Source organism: Furipterus horrens, unplaced genomic scaffold, assembly GCF_987537825.1.
Source record: "Furipterus horrens unplaced genomic scaffold, mFurHor1.1.pri manual_scaffold_10, whole genome shotgun sequence".
In the NCBI taxonomy this organism is placed as follows: domain Eukaryota; kingdom Metazoa; phylum Chordata; class Mammalia; order Chiroptera; family Furipteridae; genus Furipterus; species Furipterus horrens.
This window is the reverse complement of record NW_028327180.1, coordinates 69,130,713-69,155,173: the sequence shown is the minus strand read 5'-3', so window position 1 is coordinate 69,155,173 and position 24,461 is coordinate 69,130,713. Positions and strand designations below refer to the sequence as shown.

General features: G+C 42.5%; 1 protein-coding gene across 1 annotated transcript in view; it reads left to right on the top strand.

The window, feature by feature from the left end:
* SH3RF2 (SH3 domain containing ring finger 2) overlaps positions 1-24,461 on the top strand; it is a 109,826-nt gene that overhangs the window by 23,054 nt on the left and 62,311 nt on the right. The window contains exons 3-4 of the mRNA XM_090288077.1: positions 21,145-21,414; positions 24,177-24,272. Coding sequence (XP_090144203.1) covers positions 21,145-21,414; positions 24,177-24,272 — 366 coding nt within the window. The remainder of the gene's footprint in view (positions 1-21,144; positions 21,415-24,176; positions 24,273-24,461) is intronic.

Below are 24,461 nucleotides of genomic sequence, written 5' to 3'. Positions count from 1 at the left end.
TCATCTAGAAATAAACAAATAAACCTAGTAATACCAATGGGGGAGAGGGAGGAGAAGGAGAGGAAAAAGGAATGTCATTCTTTTAATTATAGTGGGTGGAGAGGACAGAGAATATTCCAACATTCCATCAGACTAGCAAAGGCTGAGTTTCTACTCTTCAGGACAAATTGGTTTGCTGTCTCTTAGGGAGCAAGTGCAGAAGCAAAGGCGTTAGAAGGATGTGGCCAGCACCACCATTCACACCACTACTCAACCACGACATTGACCTGCTCCCCATAGATCAGGCTCCAAGGTGCCATTCACATGGCAGTCAATGGTGACTGGCTGGGGCCATAGGAGGGGCAATGGAAAGGATGTGAAGTCCTTCCCCAACCTGATCACTGCCTCAAGGGGTGAATGTCACAGGAAGCCCAAGTATCTTCTGAGCCTCATCACCTCTGCTCTGCAATTGCTCCTACATCCTTTGCACCCTTGCAGGAGAGACAGAGGCTACATGGCATCGTGGCAAGTCACTAGGCCTAGTTGGTAGAGGGATTTTAAGGGTAACCGAGGCCAAAGTGGAGCTGGGGCTGGCAATGTATATATTATCCCAACCTTAGTTGAGCTCCATGGGGCAAGACTTCACCTTATTTGCTGCTTTATTCATAATGAAAAGCATACAGCTAGGCATGCAAGATACAGGAGGCAACAGGTTATGACCCCTGCCCTTAAGGAAATCGTGGTCTGGTGGAGTGAGACAGATGTGGAAACATGTAATTAAAATGCAGTGTCATCAGGGCTGTGATTGGAGAAGTAAAGGGTCCCCTGGAGAGAACAGCTGACGTGTTTAGGAGTCAAGAAAGGCTTTCTGGAGTGAATGACATTTCAACTGCAACTTGAAAGATGGGTTAGTTAGCTGGTTAAGCAATTTGACAAAGAAAGTTCAGAGCAGAGGAACAGCCTGTGCAAAGGTTCTGAAGCGAGAAAGAACTCGGAACATCAGAGAAGAAAGAGGAACAATGAAGCTGAAGAAGCTGGCAGTGGCCTACAAGCCACGTAAAGGAGCCAGGCTTATATCTTGTGGGCAGAAGGGAGACTGCTGAAGAGTTCTGAGCAAAAAGGTGCTATGATCATTTAGGAACTGGGCATTTTCAACATTATCTTCCCCATCATCCAAGAAAGACAATGGATCTGAAAGCAATTGAGCTTCTCCTCAAAATAAGTCTTTTGAGTCTGTTTCACTCTTTCAAACTCTTTGTTATATATGTAGTAGTTTTGGAGGTGTCTAAAAATAGATTCATCTTTTTAAGAAGGATGAGAAGTTGCTGAAATCTCTATAGACCCATGTAGGAGGAAAGACAGGATGCTTTTATTGGGCCATAAAAATAACTGCAGTTCTCCTAGGTTGTTCTCCAAGGATACTTGAGTGTATTCAACCCAACTCATTTTGTTCTTTGGTTTTTCATTTGTTTGTTTATTTGTTTTAAGATTTTATGTATATATTTTTAGAGAGGGGGGAAGGGAAGGAGGAAGAGAGGGAGAGAAACATTGATCAGTTGCCTCTTGCACAGCCTCCATCTGAGGACCTGGCCCGCAAGTCAGGCATGTACCCTGACCAGGAATTGGTTTGCAGGATTATGACAAACCCACTGAACCACACCAGTCAGGGCTTGTTTGTTTTTTGCCCTTAACATAAAATTGTCTTCTTCTAAGTATTTCAGCAGGGGAAATATGGATGGGTTCTACTGCATGTTTACTTAAGACATATGCAAAGCAATTATGAATATCTTAACAGTGAAGAGTAGAAAGAAACAATTGGAAAAGAAGGTATATTCATTTTCTATGCTATGAAACAAATTCTCACAAATTTAGAATCATAAAACAACACACACTTATCTCACAGTTTCAGAGGACCAGCATGCTGTCTGTGCACAAATGTGCAAAACCAACTGAATTCCTGTACTCAGGGCTCAGCCAGGGCTGGGTTCTCATCTGGAGGTTTGACTGAGGAAGGATCCACTTCCAGGCTCCCTGAGGTTGTTGTCAGAATTCATTTCCTTGTGGCTGTAAGACTGAGGGCCCAGGTTTCTTGCTGGCTGTTAGCTAAAGGCCACCTTCATCCCCTAGAGACAGCCCTTGGCTCCTTGTCACACGGACCTTCTAACACGGCCACTTACTACTGCAAAGCTAGCAAGGGAGAGAATCTCTAGCAAGACAGAGTCTTGCATAATGTAGAACAGTCACCATAATGACATCTCATTACCTTTACCATGTTCTGTTGGTTAGAAACAAGTTAAGGTCCTTCCTACTCCCAAGGGGTGGAGGATTACACAAAGGTATGAATACCTTTATTTGGGTGGAGAATCATGAGACTCATCTTCAAGTCTGTCTGCCACAGATGGGTAGGAAAGGGAAGAAAAAGAAAAGAGCAAGAAGACAAAAAAAGTAAGGAAAGAAGGAAAATGTATCTATATATATATAACATTAATTAACCATGTATTGTATGCAAGGTGCTATGCCAGTTATCTTTCTATATGTTTTATCATTTAATCTTTTCCAAAGCTTGAGTGGTAGTTGTTACTATTCCCATTTTAGAAAAGTGAAAACTAGGATTCAGAGAACTTAAGTTTCTCAAGTTCACATAGTGTAAAAAGTAAAACCAGAATTCATACTCATTTGTATCAGATTCCATAGCCTGAGTTTATAACTACTATGCTGTATTTTAAGAGAGCAGAAAAGGGGAGAGAAAAGGAGAATAAAAGATAGAACGGACAACAGTGTGGTGGTTGCGGGTGGTGGAAGGTGGGGCAGGGAAGGTGGAAGAGGGTATGAGGGGACAAAGAGAAATGGAAAAAATACATTAAAAAAAAGAAAAAAGAAAAGAAAGAATGGAGCCCCTGGCCAGGTGGCTCAGTTGGTTGGAGCATTGTCTCATACACCAAAAGTTTGTGGGTTCAATCCCCTGTTGGGGCGCTTACAGGAGGCAACTGACTGATGTTTCTCTCTCACCTCGATGTTTCTCTCTCTCCCCTTCCTCTCCCTCTAAAAATCACTAAGCATATCCTCAGGTGATGATTAAAAAGGAGAAGAAAAGAAGGAACGAAGGAAGGAGGGAAGGAAGAAAAGAGAAATGAGAGAGAACAGTTTCCAAATAATGCAAATTTGTTCCTAAAATTGTTGGCAATCCATAAGGAAACCTGTAGGTCTGTAGTATATTGGATTGATTTCAGCAGGAAGCAGCCAATTAGAAAAACATGATCTTGAACTGAAGCCAAGGGAACCATAGAGGAGTCTCATCTTCTGAACCGTTTCCTGGCCCACTGAGTTTTTCAGAACCTAGAGCTAAATTCTGCAGCTAAGCTGAGCCCAGGACCTCGGAGACACCCCGCTCAGCCAGGCAGCGTCCTACACCCACGTTCTGCCAAATGTCTGCAGGAGCGCGTCGGGGCCCAGGCGGCTGGGCCAGGGCCTGGGCTTGTTTTTCACGGCTCATTTGCAGTGTCCTGTTCTATTCCTGGACGCTCATTCCTTCCCACCTGACACCGAAGCTCAGTCTCCCAATAGCCACTTTAACAAGAGGCTCCGAAAGTGCTGCTCGGCCCCAGTACTCAGAAATTAGCATTTTCCAACACTCATTCTAAGAGGAATGGATGAACATGGTACACCCCTGACTCCCCTCTGAGTGTCTTAACGGGACAGCTGCAGGCATCATGGGAAACCTCCTCACGCAGACACAGATGACTCACAGCGGGTTAGAGGGAAGGAAGGGTTTAGAAATTGGGTCCCTCTTGCCCCATTCAGGCCAGGCAGATTGGCTCATCCTAGGGCCCACCCCAGCTGCCTGCACAATGCCCCCAGCTGGTTCTCACCTGCCCAGAGGGAGAAATAAGCAAAATCATTAATCCTATAGTTCAGAGTCAGCCCTGCTGGAGTCTAACCAAGCAATAAACTTGTATTGAATTCAGACTTTACATGGAGGACTGGACCCTCAGTGGAGAGTCAAAGAAAACAGAAGATGCTGTGTTCTCATACCTGGCTCTGCCGTTTGCAAGGTGTGGAGCTATAGAAAAGTCTCTGCTCTGTAGCTCATTTCCCTATCTGAAGGTGGTGATGGTAAAAGGACCTACCTCCTGGGCTGTTATGAGTCTTAGATGAGATGCTGCATGAGGATGTAGTAGTAGGACCAATAAATGTAACTTACAATAGGCACTCACTAAGGAATGAATGGTGTTGACTTCTGAAAAGTTCAAAGTCTGCAGGGAACAGTATATACAAATACATAACTGTGCAGCTCGAGTAAGATAGTGACAGTTCATGTATACATCAATAAGAAACACATCCTTACAAGTATTTTAGCAAATACTTGTAAAGCATTAATTGACCTGAAATATTAAGCAACTACAACAGAGGCATCATTAATACATGCAGGGTGCTGCAGAGAAAAGAGCCAGACTTTACTCTCAGACTCTACCACTTATCTGCTGTGTGATCTTCTGTAAGTTGTTTCTCTCCTCTGAGCTTCACATTTCTCTGCCTATAAAATAACAGTAATCCCTGCTTCACAGGCTGGTTGAAAGGAATGAATGAGAAATTACACCTGAATGTACTTTTAGCCTAGTTCCTGAACAACAGCAAACCCTCAATAGGTGGTGACTTTTATTATTTTATGAACTAATGGAGTTAAGAAAGGAAAACAGAAAGGGAGTTTCTCAAATGCACTTGCCTACAGGCTAAAATCATCAACTGCTTAGAAACTGCGTTCACTCCCCACACTGTAAGAATGCCTCATTCATGTGTCTGATGTTGACTAGTCTTGTTCTAACTGGAAAAGTCAATGAGAAATGGAGGGTAATAGTCACTAGCTGATAGAACATCTGAGCTGGATAGACTCTTAGAACCAATTAACCAGGAGTGATTGAGCTTCTGTCGCCCAGTCAGCCTGTGCACCCTAACACATGAAACAAACTCTCACACGCCGAAGCCATCTAGTTGACAGCTGTGCTCTCTAGCCAGTTTTCTCCACAGTACTCTAAGTTCAAGGTCATTTGAAACCCTGTAGAGCTGACCTCACTGTGTGCTGTTGGGCAAGTCCTGTCATCTCCATCGGTGCTTTATAATAAAGCATGTTGGAACAGAAAGTCTCTCTGAGACTCCTTCACCCACTCACCACTTTCCTGAGACTGTCTTGTACCTGAATGTGTCTATACACACACTAGGCAAAGGGAGAACTTGTTACAGTGAAATGCATTTATGTCATAATACCAGCACGTGACCTAGGCCAACCCACACTCTCATCTCATCAACAGATGAGAAAACTGAAGCTTGGTGAAGGTCATGTGGGCAATTAGAGGCAAGCAAAGGTGACCCAAATCCTCTGATTGTTAGCCCAGGGCTATTTTTCTTAGGCCAAACTACCTATAACAAAACAAAAGGCAATAATGCTAATAGCTGCTTATCGCCTATACTTTGTTGTGATGTGTGTGTTTACTATTTTTCCACATACTAAGAGGATGGGGACTAACACTTATTGAATGTCAGCTGTATACTGTTGATGCCTTGCTTGCATTAAATTCTTATCACACGCCTGTAATAATAAAAGCTAGCTTTTATTGAGTACTTACTGTATGCCAAGTACTGCCGTAGGGGCTTTACATACATTTGCACAAGGTATCCAGCCAAGGAGGCGTACTGAAGGCTGAGTCCAGCCTCTGCTTCCCAAGCCCTGAAATGGGACCACAGAAGCTCCACTGTAGGAGTGCCTCTTTGTGTAATTCATCTTCCCAAAGAAATGCCTTTTTGGCATACACACAAAGGCAAGTGTGGCTGTGTAGTTAGGTCTTGACAGCATTCCCACGTGGTTGGTCCTGTCACCATTCATTTGCTGAGATGTCACAGCTGGATAGTGGTAGAGGCAGAATAGGTTAGGTGCTCTGACCCTTATCCTCCATGTGGCCTTCTTGAGAAACTGCTTGAAATAGGCTCCAGTATTACATACACTTCGAGGACAGAAATTCTGACTGCCTTGTCTGCTGACCTATCCCCACTGTCTAGGACAGTATCAGCACAAACAGGCATTCAGTAAATTTCGTGGACCGATCGACCCCCGTTTTACAGATCACAGTGTCAGAGAGGGAGATACAGTTGGGGTTTGAATGCAGATTGTCCTGACTCTAAAGCCCTTGTGTTTTCCATAACAACATTCTGTCATTCTCAAGCATTTATTGAGTTTATTGAACTCTAATTATGTGCTCAGGAATGTGGGGCTACAAAGATTAATAAGATTTACTTCCTACTCTCAAGAAACTAGGATTCCCATTGTCTGCAAGAATTCATATTCTTGGAATTATATTTCCTGATGTCCTCAATTGAAGCAAGTCCAAATTGTATAACCCCATGGTACGTTTTAAGCCAAGAACGCCTGTCCTATCTACTGCATTCCGGATTATGAAACTGGCCACCGAGGTCCATGGGCCTGGTCTGTTTCCTTCTACACCTCATTGGCTAGGTGTATTCATTGGGCACTGTTGCAGAGAGAATAAATTAAATCTGAGCCAAAGTTAGGTCCACAGGTGAGTTCTTATATGTCCCCCCATGCCCTCTTGCTTTCTCTCCTGTCTAAGAGTTTACAAAAAATGAGAAGTTAGAAAACGGCTGGGAAAGTTGTACTTCTCAAGTAGCGATCATGTTCTGATCGGGAACGGTAATTCAGAGTCTACCTCATTTTCCTTCGCGTTTTGTTATCCACAATATTTAGGAGGCCAGAGGTGTTTAGAAGAGAGAGGTGGTTTTTTAAAAAAATCTCTAACTTCATTAATTAAATTCCACAGAACTGTGTGAGCAACCTCTCAATAATCCTACATCAATACAAGAGAAGTTGTAACTAGTTCACTTAGTATAATTATAGGGCAGCTTCCCGCCAGGTTTTAAAGATAGACTAAAATGGTTTGTTTGTTTGTTTTTCTCATTTGCCTCCTGCTGTGTGTGGGGAGCGGCTCAGGCTGCTGGGATGCTGGCCAGCGCTAGGTGGGGCCAACTGGAGAGGCACTAAGCTTTGGTTCTTGTTTTCCTGTGCTCGAACTGCTGGAAACATGCATCTCTCACCCAAAAGGGTCTTCTGTAGCAAGCTCAGGACCTACAATCACTGTCTAAATCCTCCCATCTTTAGTTGAGAGAATTGATAAAGCCACGGCCTTGGTAAGGCTGGAGACAGGCACAGCACACAATTTCAGCTTTTGCCCTAGAAAATAGTTCCCAAAGATGGTCCCCCCACCAGCAGTACCAGCATCGCTGTGAACTGGTTAGAAATGCAAATTATGGAACCCTACCCCAAAACTGAATAATAAAGTCTGGAAGTCAAAAACCTGTGTTTCAACACACACACCCTGCCCCAGTAAATCTGATGCACCCTAAAAGTTGAGAGCCACTTCTCTAGTGACATGAATTTGAAAAGCTTTGTCCAGTTGGTGAGAGTTCTAACTTTTAAAAAGAGAGTCATGTATTTATGTATATACACCTCACACAGCAACTCAGACTCATTTTAGTGGAGTTGCAAGCTCCGCCCCTCCCCAGAGCAATCTGATACATGTTTTTTCCAGGCTTTATCTGTGCTTGTACACTGAACTGTGTAAGTATGTATACCTATATATGTAGCTTTTATTGGGTCATACTACACATACTTTTTGAAATTTGCTTTTTTTTTTTTAAACCTAAGACTATATCATGGGTATCTTTCTGTTGGCAGTCCACACTGCTCTATGTCGCTCCCCTTAAATCTGCTTATCATTCCACAGTAGCTGTGTACCATCATTTATCCACACCATCCATGACTGAAGGACATTTGGGCCATTCCCAGTTCTTCCCTATTACAAACAACCCTGCACTTCGGAATCTTTTATATAGGTTCTTGTGTATGCCAATAGGAGAAATTCCTAAAAACAGGATTCCTGGGTCAAAAGGAAAACATAGTTTAAATACTGATCAATGTACCCAAATTGCCTTCCCAATATGAAACGTTAAGCTCCTAACATTTAAGAAGAAAAGTGCCTGTTTGCCCATCTCGCACCAACATTGGCATCCCTTTGATGATTTTTACAACTTTTTATTGTGTAAATTTCTAAATATAAAAATAGATAATATACAAATAATGAACCACTATCTACCGATCACTTGGATTCCACAATTGTCAACATAAGGCCAATCTTATTTCATTTACAGCCCCTCCCTTTCTCCCCTTACTAGGTTAGACTGAGGTAAAGTCCATATCAACCTCTTTCCTCTGTAAACAACTCAGTAGTTACCTTTAAAAGATAAGGACTACGTATATGTATTTTTTAACATAGCCTCAATACCATTATCACACCTAAAAACCCCTTGATATCATCAAATCTCCAAGCAGTGTTCAAATTTCCCCAATTGTTCCATAATTTTTAATAATTATTATGTTTTCATTGAGATTCACCAAGTTTCACACATTGCATTTTATTGATATGCCTCTTAATTCTCTTTTAATCAAACACACACTTCCTCTTTTTGTCTTCTTTGCTATTGTACTTGACTTATAGTTTCCCATCTTCTGAATTATTTTGTTATATCCCTGTGGTATCATTTATTGTGTTCTTTAGTCCTTAGTAGTCCTGTGAATGTTAATTAGGTCTAGAGCTGTGCTCTCCAATATAATAGCTGCCAGCCACATGTGGCTCTGTAACTTCCAACTTAAATTAATTAAAAGTTGATGAAATTTAAAATCTTATTCCTCAGTTGCCTTACCACATGGCGAGGGCTCAGTAACCTTGTGGCTAGTGGCTGCTCTATTACATAACACAGGAGAGCACATTTCATCATCACGCAAAGTTCTATTGAATTGAATGCTTCTGGAGACAAAACCAGATCTTCTGATGACTGGTAGATTAAATTTTTCTCATACATGCTCCAGAGCAAAGATGAGCACCCTGAAGTTTGTATTATTATTAGGCAGGCTTAAGAAAAATGAAGTAACTGGCCATGTGCCAGACTCGACTCCTGTCTGTTTTAAGTGGCAAGCCACCTGTGCTTACAGAAGACGATTAGATGTTTGTAATAAATGCCTCAGGTATGTATGAGATTCCATGGTACTGAAAGGTCAGCAGATCCTTAGCATGTAAGCAGCCCTGATCCTTTTCTGCCTCCTCAGAGGGAAATTGAGGGAATCAAGGCTAATCCGTAAGGCTTATTAGTCTTGCAGTTATTATAGGACATTCTAGTTCCAGAATATTCCTAAACATTCTCCTTTCCCGAAGTTTGAGTGGTCCTGGATGGAGCCTTTTTTCTGCGTCTTTATCTTGGCATGCATATAATGAGCAAATTTCATAGCACACCAAACAGGTTTCTCAACTTGCTCCTGACACTTTGCAAAGCCCAGAGGGGCCGTGGTAAGAGGGGAAGCGAGTAGTGCAGCTGACAAGGCAGCAGCCTGCCCGGCTGAGCCCTGTGGCAGGGGCCTCCCCAGGCTCCTGAGAAAATCTCAACCAGTCTCTGAGGAAAGGGATTCTAGCTGGTCCTCGTAGGAGACAGTATAAAAAAACAAAGCATTTGGTGAATCTGAGGTTAGGAGACTGTCATTCAGGGATTTATTCATTCTAAAAATACCTAGACACTGTGTTTGGCACTAGGCTCATGGTGAGCTGGGTACTGGTTTCTGCCCTCGCCAAGTGTACAGTCTGGTAGAGGAGGCAGGTCAATCAATGAACAAGGCGCTTCAACACCATCTGACAAGTAACCATGGGGGGGACGGTGCTAGAGAGCATCCTAATTGTGCACGGTGGGAAGGGACCCCTGAGCCTGACATGGGCACTCAGGGACATACTGTTAAGCTGGGACCTGAAAGCCACGTAGCAGTTGGGCAGGAGAGGGGGAGGGTGGAATTCAGAAAGAGTATCATGGGAAGAACTCAAGGAGTGAGGGTGCTTGAGGCATTGGTAGCACAGAATGACATTCTGTTTGGCTGCAGTGGGCAGGGTGCGAGGAGAATGGCCAGAGTCAGGACTAGAGAGGTAAGAACCCGGTAAATCCCAGCAATGTGAACCAAGGCAAGTCATCACCTCCTGTGCCTCAGTTTCTTCCTCTACCAAGTAGGCATCACAGTTATTCCCATGCAGTGTTGTGAGCAGAGCCCAATGACCTAACAGATACAGAAGGATTTTACCAACCCTATCCTAAAATCCCAATTGTGAAGAGACAATGGTGCTAGTCCAGAGTGATCTTTCACCTCTGGAGGGAGCATGAGTCAGACCACAAGCTGTCCAGTGGTGTTGGAAAAGGCTCTGACTGGCTCATGAAAGGCAATATCACGCATGTCTTATTGCCTTCTCACCCCCATATTCAGGGACATCAGGTTGGTAGTCAAAGTAAGAGTATTTACACCATGGAAATTGGCACAAATCAGAGCACCCACCCCCAGCTGGTTTACCAGCACACCACTGAGTGATAAAAGGAGGAGGAACCCCAGGGCAGCAGTTACCAAGGACTGTCCATTCACAACAAAAAAGATTCCTTGAAAGAGTGGCTCTATCACTTTTTTCGGCCATCTGGAATGGGCCCACCCAAGGCCAGCCCTTAGGGAAGAGAATAGGAGGGCTGCTCCTTCATGCCAACGTCAGAGACGTGCGGAAGAACGTGGCACACTCAGTGCATGGAAATGAGACTGGAGCCTTGCAGATCAACAGCTGCTGAGAGCTGCCTCTTTGGCTCATGTGGCCAGCGATAAATTGGATTTCAATTTTCTGAATAGGCAGAAAAAGATCTCTCCTTGCTCCTTGTCATGGAGCTGCCAGCTGGCATTTTTTGTCACTCACCATGGCTGTCTGCAGTAGAGATAATACACTTGATGAAGAAGACATGTGGGAAAGAAAAGGTCTTCAACAGTAGGAGTCTCCCAAGCCCAAAGCACATTTTAAATATCAGGGCCTTTTTTTTTTTTAGAGAATGACCTAGAAAGGTACTATTTGTACCTGTGGCTAGCATCCCTGGGTACACCCCAATCCTGGAAAAAATAGCTAGTGGGCATGTTGGAATCTCATGTCAAGAGCAGAGATGACAAAATATCGAAGTTGAAATTGGGTTTAAGTCACATGTTGAAGTTTAATATTCATTCATTCATTCAACAAATTCTTATTGAGTGCTTACTGGGTGCAGCTAGCATGTAAGTCCCATAAAGGCAGACATCATGTCTATCTTACTTAATGTAGGCATCTAGTACATTCTCATTGAATGAGGGAGGGTATGGCATCCTTTGCCAGGTGTTAGGAGTATGAAGACGAACAATCACATAGACCCGACAGGGGTCAGATCTGGCGGGCAGGCAGACACGTAAACCACCAATTGCAATACAAGGTAATGAGTTCTGTGATAGAGGAAATATGGGGTCCAATGACTCATAAAAAGGAGACCCAACTCAGCCTTGGGGGACAGTAAAGGCTTTCTGAAGACAAAGATGAAGACATACAGGCAATGCCAGGATACTGGCTTTTATCTGGATGTGACCTTATGGAAAAAAAGAACTGTCCAGATATCCTGCAATATCTCATATTCCTGGGAGAACTATTGACTATCTCAGAGTGAAAAATGATTGCAAATAACTGCTGCAACACTACTATAGCTTAATCATAGGAGACATTTTCCATTTCTCGGGGACTTTCAGAGGATTTCCCTAGATTAAGGCTTTCTACTGGAAAGAAATGACCCTCTGCCTAGTGGGACAGATGACATGTGGGTCTTTAGCATCTTTCTGATACACAGAAACTCACTCCTAACATGGGGCCCAGGTCCATAGGTAGGCAAGATGCTTTTCTCCAAGGCCATATCTGTTCCATTTGGTATAATTGAAAAGAATGCTCTGAATTTTGATTTGAAAGAGGCAGACAAATTGCAGATTTGCAGAAGATCCTGGGTGAAGATCTTGGCCTCAAGAACAGCTGAACTGAGAGGGAAGAGTTCTAACTTCCCAGGATTGCTGCTTTCAACAAGGGTCAATACAGGCTTTTTCCTATGGTATCACCAAATTCAAGTGCCAATAGTGTAAATATGCGCGCACACATACACAATGCAAGTCTTGAAGGATTAGGGCAAATGAAGAAGTAATCCATTTGAAATCAAGATGACAAGCCCAGCCTCCTTAGCTCTCTCCTTCCAAGTCATTTCCCCAAGGGCCTGGGAGCATTCGTAGCTGCCTTCATTCCTCCTACCGCAGCGTGGCCTGCTGGGGACCCCTGCACCTCGCCAGCAGCTCTAAGGAGGACCACATGCACAAAAGTAGAGAGAAGAGTCCAATAAATTGCCTTCTGCCTGTGAGTCAAATCTCAATAGTTATCTACATTTTGCCAGTTTTATTCTGCTTCAAATCCATGCCCTTTGCTTCTGTAGTATCATAAAGACGCTCCCGGAGCACTGAGCATTCATTCACTGAACGTCCTGTTATCTTTAGGGTTGGAAGGAATGGTTTTAAAAAATAACCTCTTCTCTTTGCAGTTAAGTAAACTGAGGCCCAGAGAGGCTCAGCGTCTCACTCAGGGACACAAATTTCTAGTTGACTGTTGCATGTAGGGGCCAACTCCAGCCCTTAGACCAGATGGCCTCATTATCAGAAACAATCTGCTGTTTGCCTGGGTTGGGTTTGTCACCAGTCACTCCTCCTTCAGCTCCAGAAATCGTCATGTGGAGGTGAAAGAGAGAAGCTACTCCGGGGAGAGAAAGCCAGTGACCGTGGAACCAAAGCTTCCTTTGCCCAAGCCAGAGGAGGGGGACAGGACAGGGTAGGAGGGTCATCTGACTCATCTTTCCTCCCTCTGCATGGTGGATTTGGCTGTTTCTCAGACCATATGGAAGAGACTCGTGCACCAGGACCTGCACCTTTAGGAAAAGCTCACTCCAGAAATGCCGATAATGGGAGGGAGCAGAATCGCCTACTGGGATGTGTGAGATAGCTCCTGCCCTTGTCCTCTTCTTCACCGGTGCCTTGTGCCCTCCTGGAGTGAGAGATGCCAATGGAAATGCTTTGGTTCCCTGGATAATTCAGTGGCTGGCACCCAGCCCATTTCAAAAGCAACCCCAAGCTATTTCTGAAGAAGCAGCTTATGTTAGGAGCCAGGGATATGGCCATGAACATGTCTGGGATTACTGCCTATGATGGGGGATGAGATCACCCCAAAACAATCTCAGAGATATATTTGGAGGGAAAAACGAAAGCGTGCTAAAGGGGCTGACGATTGTGAGTTGTTTTTTTCTCTGCCCACTGGTGTAAGCTCCTATTCCCTTCACCTTTTTCCTATGATAGGATCCTTGATGGGAGACAGGAGGAACCAAGGGAAAGAAGTCTGGCATATCCTGGGACTAAGGGAAAGAAGTGCTTCATTGATATTTTATTAAGAGAAGAAGGACAGAATATCATGCCTACTAATGCAAAGCGGCAGGAGATAAATAAAGAAGGAAAATGGAGAGCTGCAAGGCCCCAGCTCTCACCTGGGACTGGAGGAAGGGAGGTGTGAGATAAAAGATGGGGAGGGGACAAATAAAGGGAGAAATGCATGACAAAAACCACAGAATAGAGCTTTAGATACAGATATAGGGTCAATAATAAGAATCTTCCTCTATCAGTTCCCGAAGGTATAACAGCAAACTCATTCTTCTCCTGTCCTCTCTTGGGCAAAATCTCTAAGAATCCTTGTTTGTTGATACTTATTATTTGCCAAGCATTCTACTAAGTACTCCATGTTGTTTATCTCATTAGTCATCTCAACAAACCCATGGGGAAGTGTGTTCAGAGGTCCCCAAGCCCCTCCGTAGGATTCAGCGATTCACGAGAAGGGCTCACGGAACCCAGAAAAGCTCTTGTGCTCATGGTTACAATCTGTTACAGTGAAAAAATGCATATTCAGGTCAGAAATGGGGAGAGCTACACGAGGCAGAGTCCTGGAGAAACCAAGCACAAGCGTTGGGGTGTCTTCTCCCAGGGGAGTTGTTCAGAGAGCACTGATTTCTCCCAGCAACACATGACAGCCCACAGGAAATACAGTACTGCCAACCAAGAAAGCTCACCAGAGACTGGACATCCTTGGCCTTTCATTGGGTTTTTGTCAGGTGGGCATGACCGACTGACTTCCCGTGTGGTTGGCCTTAGTCTCCAGCCCCTCTAGAAGTCATGTTTCTGCTGCATGACGCAAGCCCACCTCCATAAACCACATTGTTCGCTTCGAGGCTGTGGTGTGCCCCAAGGCCCCAGATAGTCAAAGTCTCTTTGATCAGGCAAAATATTTAAAGGGCTTAGAGGTACTCTCCCAGGTCAAGGGCCAAAACTTTCAGTGGAACATGCACAGTTTGTATAACCCAAACTTGCTGAGTTTACTGCACAAAGAAGTATTAGTATTAGCCCCAATTTGTGGGTGATCCAAACTGAGAATCAGGAGATGATTTGGCCAGAGTTACGAAAGCCAGAATGCAAACTGACCTCCTAGTTGACTCTCCTATTTATGTTCTGTTGCACTCTAGTCTCCCCTGAACACGTAAAATTCTCTATGAAGAAGAGAAACTCACATAGTGTCTCACAAGCCTGGCCTCAAATTTGAATGCCCACACTCAGGGATTTACACTTAGGAAGAGCACAGTGATATGTACCTTCTGGTGATCTCAAGCCCCCAAGCAGCAGAGGATCTGGGCTTTGCCAAGGGCAGCCAGCTTTGTTCCTGTTGGGGCACTGCTGGGGAATTCTCCCTCCTCAACAGAGAAGGGGGCGTGTGCACAAGGGCCAGCCAGCACTTTCTAAAATACACTCCACTGCCCTCATCACAAAGACTCCAAGAGGATTATGAGGGAGGTAGGGAAGCAGGGTGGCTCAGCTGGCTAGGCAGAGACTGAGAAGTTAGGTTCCAGGACAGTTCATTGGCCCTCTCTCACCAGTAGAGTGAAATCCCAGGGAAATCACATTTACCTGACCCAGCATTCCCAGCGCCTGTTCTGCTAATCCTGCAAAGTGGTCCAGATGCAAATACAAAATCCCATCAGCAGAGTAAATCTTCTGAGGAGCCAGTCAGCAAAGAAACCTGCGCGACATTAACTCAGTGTTTCCTGAGTTTACTTGAGTATTGAACACTTTACAGTGTGGGTAGCACCAAATGATTAAAATTCAGGGCAATTTGGAAAATATGACAAGCTCTCCTTATTTATTTCCCAGGTCATACCAATACATCTGATTTCAAATAATTATTATGAGTCACATGTGTTAACCTTGCATGCATCCTTGCATGTGTTCCTGGATGCGTTTTGGTTAATTCACAAACTCATTCATCCATTAAGCATTTATTAAACACTTGTTTATGTTCAGGGCTCAAAGATAGAGATCCAGCGGTGCTTTAGAAACAGGTTCTGAATTCCCTAGCAGAAAATTTATGGCCTGGTGAATGATAACTTGAGCCAAAGGCCAAGATATTTCTTTCTTGGCTCCATTCTGCAGTGATGGGTGATCTCATGACCAGCTTAGGGAAGTAAGCAGTTAGCTCAGCATGTTGATTTTGGCCCCACCTGATGCCAGGATTAGCGAGACCCAGGCCAACTCCTTTGCAAGTGAGTGGGAAGTGTCACTAGTGCATGGTGAAGAGCTGGTCACAGAGTAGCAGGTGGAGTTCTCACCTCCAGCTCACTTTTCCCCTTGTGTGCATCACTGTGATGGCTCTGCTTCACCTGGTCTCCTTTTCTCTTACCCTGTTATCAGTCCACATGCCTTCTTTATTGTTTTCAAACTGGAAATAAACACAGGACTCATTGCCAGCTAGACCACCCACTGCTTCTGAAGTCTGCTATTTGAGCATTCCATTGTTATGCAGTTTTGTCCTTTCTGGATTTTTAATATGTATTAATCAGGACTTGTTCAGTTTCAAGTGTCAAAAAAGAAAATCTCTAAGTAGTTAAACTAATAAATACTAAATTGAAGCTGTGATCTCATTTAACTGAGTATCCTTCAGGCACAGCTGGATCTAGGTGTCCAAATTTTATTGTCAAGGCTCTATCTATCCAGTTACCTATCTGTCTCACTGTATCTCTGGTTCTGCTGCCTTCTGCAGCTTTATTCAGGAAGGTGTGTCTATTGGTTGTGAAATACCACCACTGATGGGCCACAGCTTACCAGTCAAGGCTCATGACCCAAAAGTAAGAGTCTGTTCTTAGCATCCAGATATCAAACTCCAAAGAAGATTCTAATTGGCCCTGTTTGGGGCACGTGCCTGACCTGTACCAAGTACTGTCCCAGGGGCACTCTAACTGGCCAGCCTGTACCACGTAGCCCTGTGTGTGTGGTGTGACCAGAGTGAATGACATGCCTATCAGAAGAGCAAACAGGTTCCTCAGAGAAGAGATACTTGCCATCATTTTGCCACTTACATTCAAACTTACTCTGGTGTATGTTTACTACTGGTATCTCCCCAGGCCCCCACTTCCTTGTTTCTGGGATCTACATATGATCCCTCCACCAGAAGCACGGCCCTGGTGGCTTTCAGACCCTACTGAAAATTTTAAAAGCATAGAAATCTTGAGCCTTTTGAATCTCAGAAAAGGAAAGTTTTCAGGTACACGCCAGCTTCCATTGGATTATCTGACTCTCTGGAAAATCACAGGAAAGAGAGTGTGGTAATGGCCAGGCTGTGAGACCTCCACATCTACCTTTTCTCCCCTGCCCCCTCCCTCCAGCACCTGGGAAAACAATTACGGGTGATGAAGCTTGTCACCAACAGAAAATGGCAATTGCTGATGTGGCACTTGGAGTCATTTTCCCTTGAGAGAACAGTCAAGAACCGGATAGAATCAACCAGCTGAGCCTCTTCAGGTGTTTAACTTTTATGTGAGGGCTCTGGAGTTCAATAATTCATGCTAATGCAACCAGCCGCAAGCCCATTACATTCACACTCTATTCTGCCTTGATTACAATACAGGGCCCCAAATGAGTTTTAGGCTGGAAAAACATACTTATGTGGCTTCAGCTGGATGAAAGAATGAGGCTGCTTTGAGGTCAAATGAGCCTAAGTCAGTCTTGAGGCGGCCATACACTAGCTGGGTGACCTTGCGTGGTAACATCCACATCTCAGAACTTACGTTTTTCATCAGTAAAATGGGGTGATACCACCTCCTTCATTGGGTTTTGAGAACATATGAGTGTGAGAATTGTACGTGGAAAGTGCAGCTGTGCAACAATGTACAAAAATTTTCTGTGGTTTGTCAGAACCACGATAAATGTGAATTATCTTCCCCTTTTCAGATCTTCTCTCTCTCCCCTTTCCCTTCCTCCCTCTTTATGGTATGGAAGCCAGTGTTTCCTATAGGTATCAGTGTAGAATGGAGAATACCAGGCGAGGGCTCTTCCAGAATGAAGAGAAAAGATGAAAAGAGTCTTTGTGTTAAAAACAGAATTTACAATTAAGTTTCACAATACATATCTATACTGAGGGGAGACAGAGAAAAGATGATGTGTTTTGTGGGGCAGAGTAAATACATTTAATGATACCCATTTTATATAGTTCAATGAAATAATCTATAAATATAAAAGCATTTTTCTTTTGTATATCACCGTGGTCCGTATAAATACCCGGCGATCAGAATCATCTGTAGGAAGTACTCCAAGTCACACTGTGAGGTGTACAGGCCTGAATATATGTATTTCATTAAACAATGGCACTGATGCACTCAAGTGGTCCAGTGGTTTTGGAATATAGGACTACTGCTGGGCATGTGAAGTAAAGATAATGCATAAGTTTAAACCATGGAAAAGGTATCAACCATCCACAAAAAGAAACAATTATGAATTAACATCCTACATGAAGAAAATACCACAGCTGACTCTTTGTGCCAAAACACTAGAGAAGAAGTGTGTCAAACAATACATGTTGTGATGTTCCGTGCTCCCTCCAGCTCCCACTGGGCAGTCCACCAGTGCCCTAGGGTCATTTATGGCCAACAAAACCACTAGTACTATCTCAGGGTTTCAAAGTTAATACATCTTCAAAGAGACTTAAGCATTCACTGCAATTTGAGTTTTATATACATGCTCAGTAGTCATTAAAATAGTTAAACCACTTGCACTGGCTGTCTTCCAGAAAAGAAGGGAGAAGGGCGCTTAGCCATTTACAAAACCACATCAAAACTTCATTGCTCCCATTTTAGTTAGAATAAGATATAACTCAGACCAGGGCGGGGAGGGCAAGCATCAAACGTGGATACTGGGAGAGCTTGATAAAAATGCAGATACTTGAATTGCACTTGAAGAGATTCTGGTCAAACAGCTCAGGGATGGGGTCCAGGAATCTGCATTTTTAACATCTGTCAGGATTCTCATACAAGTGAATCACAGACTTCATTTTGAGAAACACTGGCTGACTGGTTAAGAGTTTGACTTGGGGATAGACAGACCTGAGCTCAAATCTTAAATCAGGGCCCCAAATGAGTCTGTCACTTTCTGGCTTCATGAACTTGGGCAACTTTTTAAGCTCTCTGATACCCAGTTTTCTAATTAAAGTTTGTTATGAAAATTAAATAAATATATTGTGGAATGCTTAGCATGGTGCTTGGCACATAGGAAGAATCAATAAATATTAGCTATTGATATTATGATGCAAAGCCAAAGGGGCTTTTTTTCCTTAATCTTAAAATTCTCCCTTTCTTTTCCCTTTACAAATCCAAAATAACAGTGCATTAAACAAGATGAATGTTTATTTAGCTTTCAGATAGAAGTCTGGAAGTAAAGTACAGTAGTTAGTTCAGGACTTCAGTAGCAACTTGGCAACCTAGACTACTTCATTAATATTTAGGGATGCCCTTCATCCTCATTGCACAGAATGGCAGATAGTGCTCCAGCAACCGTGTCTGCGTGCCGCATAGCCAGATGGAGGAAGGAGAAAAAGAAAATTCGTCTCTCAGTAGGAATACTCTCTAAAAGTTACTTAGACCTCATTGGCCAAAACGTAATTGCCAGGGACGCTGGAAAATGTGACCACTGTTCTAGGTAGTTTTTTAACCAAAAAAAAAAAAAAAAAAAAAGTGATTTATTTCAGTGGAAAACTGGGGAGAAGGAATAGGAGGGATAACTGTTGTTCTCTGATATGCCCAACCCTAGGAATTTAGCAGATTCAGATCATTCCCCACAAATCTTCTGCTCTCATCCCGTATCTATTTACCTGCTTATTTTTCAGGTAAGGAATGTTGGTTGCATAGTTTGCTGACACTACTTAGCTTGGCTTATTTTCTTCGTAAATTCCTCCCATGCCTTCTACTTCTCATCCCGAGTTTCTTTTATTTATTTATTTATTTATTTATTTATTTATAGTCAATTTTAATAGGCAATATAATCATTTCTTTGTAGAAAAATTATAAAACACAGCTAAGCACTTAGGGAAACAATTTTCTTTATATTTAAAAATCTCATCACTTAAAAAGAACAACTCTGAAAATGTTGGTGGATAGCCATCTAGCATTTTCCCCGGGTTAAAAAGAAAATGTATGTATTTATAATGAAAGCCTAGTCTACACAACTGTTTTAACCTCTTTTAGTATACTTAACAGTATATTATGAGTAACTCAATGTTATTAATTATAGATCAACATCATCAATTTTAATAACCACAGAGCATTCCATTGTATGGGTACATCATAATTTATTCAACCAATTCCATTTATCCACAACACTGTACTAAATAAACCTCCTAGTATGCACATTTTTTGTTCATTCGTGGTTTCCTGAAAATGAGCTATGTTTCTATGGCTTTCTGCCCCCCTGGGCTCTCCGTATGGTACCCAGAGACCAGCAGAAAAGTACTGCTCTGCCATCCATCAACAATATGATGCTGTTCAGGTCTTGTTTCCACTCCTAAGCTGCTCGAAACTCCTTTTCAAATAAACATTGCAGACTCAGAAGTTTCTTGAAGAACTGAATTAATGCCTTTTTATACCCCCTTATGAATAGCAAGACTGCCCCCCAGAGAAGGGACTATTTCACCCCAGTGCTGAGAAAAACACAAAATAAAATACAATCTCAGGTGACACTGATGGGCTTTCTATTAAACCTATGTTATTAGAACTTTCAGTTTGCCAAACTGACTTCAAGAAGACCAGAGTGAGGCCATTTCTGGTGGAGAAACCCATTTCAATTAGAAAAAAAAACATGCATTTGACTGAAATAATTATTTAGGCAACAGATTTGACAAATGACAGTTCTTCAGCTAATTTTTTTAAAACTGATGGTTGGTCTCTGATTTCTTTGGGTCATTCACGCTCCTAATGATGCAAACACACATGAGGTTTACAGATGCTAGAGAAGGCTGAAGACAAATTATGTTGCATCACCCTCATGCGACACTTTCTATTTTCAGGGATGTTTTTCAGCTCATTTTTTTCCCATCAATACTGACGTCTACGTCGAACTGATATCACTCGCCCTCCATTATAGGTGATGGTAATAAGAGATGTCATCTATTGACATCTATGTAACAAGCAATATACTATGTAATAAGCAATATACTACAAGTATTAGAAATATTACTTATTCCTCACAACTATCCTAATGAAGTGGGTATTCTATTATTACCATATTTTATAGGTGAATATGTTTTAAGAGAGATTAAATAACTTGACCATGGTCACACAAGGGGAAGGAGGAGGAGCCAGAATTCAAAATCAGTGGTCAGGCCCAGAAAGAGTCACTGACTCACTCAAGTTCGCATAGTTGTGGAGTTAAGTCCCAAATCCTATTCCCTGCGTAGTAATTAAGAACAGGAGCTCTAAAATTAGGTGGCCTGAGTTCAGATCCCCATTATCTGCCATTTCCCAACTGTGTCACCTTGGGCAAGCTATTAAACGCTCCATGCCTCAGCCACCCTCCTTAGAAGTGCGGATGATTAGAGTGTCCATCTCGAAGATATGAGCCACAGATCATATCATTCTACTATATAATTCTACATATAACTCATCACCTAATTCTACTCATTCAGAACAATCTTATTGTGTTGTAAACATTGCATTTGATGTTTACGGATCCACAAGATGATCCACATTGAGTACATAGCATGTTGGAAGTGCTCAGTAGTTCATTATTAATGTGATTCATTCTGTCCCTCCCTCCTCTAAGCTAAGGACACATTTGATTGGTCTGTGCTACTGCAGGTGCCTCGAGCAAAGGCCTTATGCAACTACCGAGGACAGAATCCTGGTGACCTGAGGTTTAATAAGGGAGATGTCATTCTACTCCGGAGACAGCTGGATGAGAACTGGTACCAGGGGGAGATCAATGGAGTCAGTGGCTTCTTCCCAGCCAGCTCGGTGGAGGTCATCAAGCAGCTGCCCCAGCCACCCCCACTTTGCCGGGCCCTCTACAACTTCCACCTACGAAATAAGGACAAGAGTGACAACCAGGACTGCCTGACCTTCCTCAAGGTAAGATTCTGGGCAGCCACTGGTGTCCCTAGTGACCACAGAGAGGCTGTGCAGAACCTGGAGTTGTTTGCTTAATATCTGCTTATATTTTTAAAAACTATATATATTTTATAAGTGTATATATGTATGTATGTATATATGTATACACATATGTGATTATATATACAATATGTGTGTATAATTCAAACTACACAGGCATGAAGGCACTAGAAAAGTCTGCTAATAACACTTTGATATAAATCCTTAAGCCATTTCTATTGCCATTACAAAAATAAGTATTTACACATTTATTCATTCATTCTACAATCCTCAGAGTACCTATTCTTTGCATACACTGGGGGTACAGCATGAACAAGTCACAGTCCCTGCCCTCAGACAGAGGAGGGAGAAGCAGACAATGTGGACAGGAAATTGCAAACATGATTTGACAGCATGTTTCCAAAACTACAGTTCTTACCGCTTTGTCATGTATCTGTAAGGGTATTCTTGCCGACCAAGTTCTCATCACCTAATTCTTCTCATATACAACAGTCTGTTTTCTTGTAAACATTGCATTCAAAACACTCCAAACACACACCATAATCTAATTATACCTTTGTACATAAATAACCTCTTACAAGATATATTTTCCAAGGGCATTAATTACCCTAAAAGTTTTTGCCTTCATACTTCTACTAAAGTCTAGACTACTTTAATTCTCTGTGTTCAGTATTTATTATTTCTTAAGCATTCAAATTTTCCCGTAGAAACCATGGTTGGGGTGATTTTTATTCAACGTTGCTTATGATAAATCGAATACAAAAAATGGCACTGTGAGTTACAGTGGCTCAGGAGAGTTCTTCCGTTTTGTAAAACATTTTTATTTCACCACTACTGGAAATGAGATTTACTTAGCATTCCCTCACACGAGACAACCTCATTGTCCTCTGTATTTTGAAATACTGATCATTAATATCTTGGCACTTTCTAGTGAGGCCCCTAAAGAAGGTCATTCGGTAGCCCAAACTGTGAAGTCTATATTTAAATATAGTTAGAGAAAGGACAGTTTAAGTCCACAGACATTTATTCAGTATTTCCTCTGTGCCAGGTATTAGACACTGAGCTATGGGGACACAGCTGGAGGAAGACATAGGCAGGAAGCATCATCTGTTTTGGGGGAAGGGGTGTTTCTTTTGCCCCTTCCTGGGAATTTGCAAAGTAGGACACTTACTCCACCAGCTCATTCATTCAGGAAGCCCATCCATGTGCCGAGCTGTCCACTGGGGACAAAGGGATGAGTCACTGTTCCCACCTCCGCAGAGCCCGCAGCCTGGAGGAAGGAACAGACGCATAAATGGGAAATGATATCAAGGAACCAGAAGAGGAATTCAGTCCATTCTGGAGGAGTATGGGAGGCTGAGATTGCACTAGGAAATCTCGTGGTCTTTCTGAACTCAGCATATCCAAATTAAACGCATGATCTTCCCCTAGTGCTTTCTATCTCATTAAGTTTTACAGTTTATCCACACATGCATTTACTCACGCATACATGCATTCAAAAATATTGGATGACTCCTAAAGGGAGCCACTGTATTAGGTGCTGGGGACATTGAAATGAACAGAACAGACACAAGCCCTGCACACATGGCGTTTATGTTCTGATGGGGTAGATAGACCTTAAAGATATAATAGCCTCTAAATGTGTAATTGCAGATGTAATAAGGGCAGAGAAGTTAAGAAAAGAAACAATGCAGTAAATGAATTTAGATTGGGATTCATTTAAATTACTCAGGGGCATGGATCAGAAGGGCAGAAAGATCAGCGGTTGACTATTTAGGTTTCGATTGATCAACAGAGAGAGATGTGGAAAGGTTTCCCTGATATGGCGAAAAAGTCAATGTGTCCTACATTTGTATGAAGTACAGGAATAAGCAAAATGAACATACAGGCTAGGGGTTATGAGAATGGTTACCTCTTGCCAGGTGATAGAAAACGGTACAAAGGAACCTTCTGAGTACTGGCAATGCTCTATACTCTTGATCGGGATGGGGATTCTGTGGATATGGACAATGTAAACATTCATCAAGCTTTACATCTAAAATTTATGTACTGGATGGTATTCATTCCTGTATGTTTTAGAAAAGATTTTTTTAATTAGTATGGTTATATGTACATGTATATATGTTTTATCTTCATAGAAAAGAATCTGGAAAAAAGGTGTTAACCAAGGTGTTTAACAGTGGCTGTACCTATATTGTGGTAGAATTTTTTCTTTGTTTTGCTCATCTATATTTTCGAGTGTTTCTACAAATCCACATATAAGCTTTTGTAATAAGAAAAATTTTAATTAAAAATCTCTTTCCATTTGATACATTAAGCATTGATAGGTTCTCAAGTCTTCAAAATGAGAATAAAATTCATTCTTCCTTTTGGCTAAGATATAAATCCATCTCCCTGTGGTTTCACCTTGATTTTCTCATCAGATCAATTTAAATGAAAAGCCCAGATTCTGCTGGTGACTGAAAATTAGAAACATTTCTAAGTTTTCCTATTGGAATCCATTGATCTTCCAAAGTATTCCTATTTCTCTTGTGTCTTGGTGACCCAAATCCTGCCCTTTATGGAGAAAGACCATTTAGCAGAAAAACGTTGTAAATAAATCACAAAAGAACTACATTCCTTGCACCTTATACCATGTGGAACTCCAAGCTGATGTCCACTGAGAGCTTTCACCACCTGCAAACTGAGGATGAACACTGACCATGAGACTTGTTCTCTTTCAGGATGACATCATCACTGTGATCAGCCGAGTGGATGAGAACTGGGCAGAAGGAAAGCTAGGAGATAAAATAGGCATCTTCCCAATCTTGTTTGTTGAGGTGCGTGAGTATCAAGTCTACGTCTGATTCAAGCTTACTCAGAAAGACACAAGTACCCCTGTGATTCCTGAGAGCAATTTCTATTTGACCTGAGGTTTATTAAGAACTAACTAAAGACTCTGAAGAAAAGATGCCAGGTGATAATACCCAGTCTGGCAAGCGTGTGGGGCAATGGGCCTTTTCATTTTG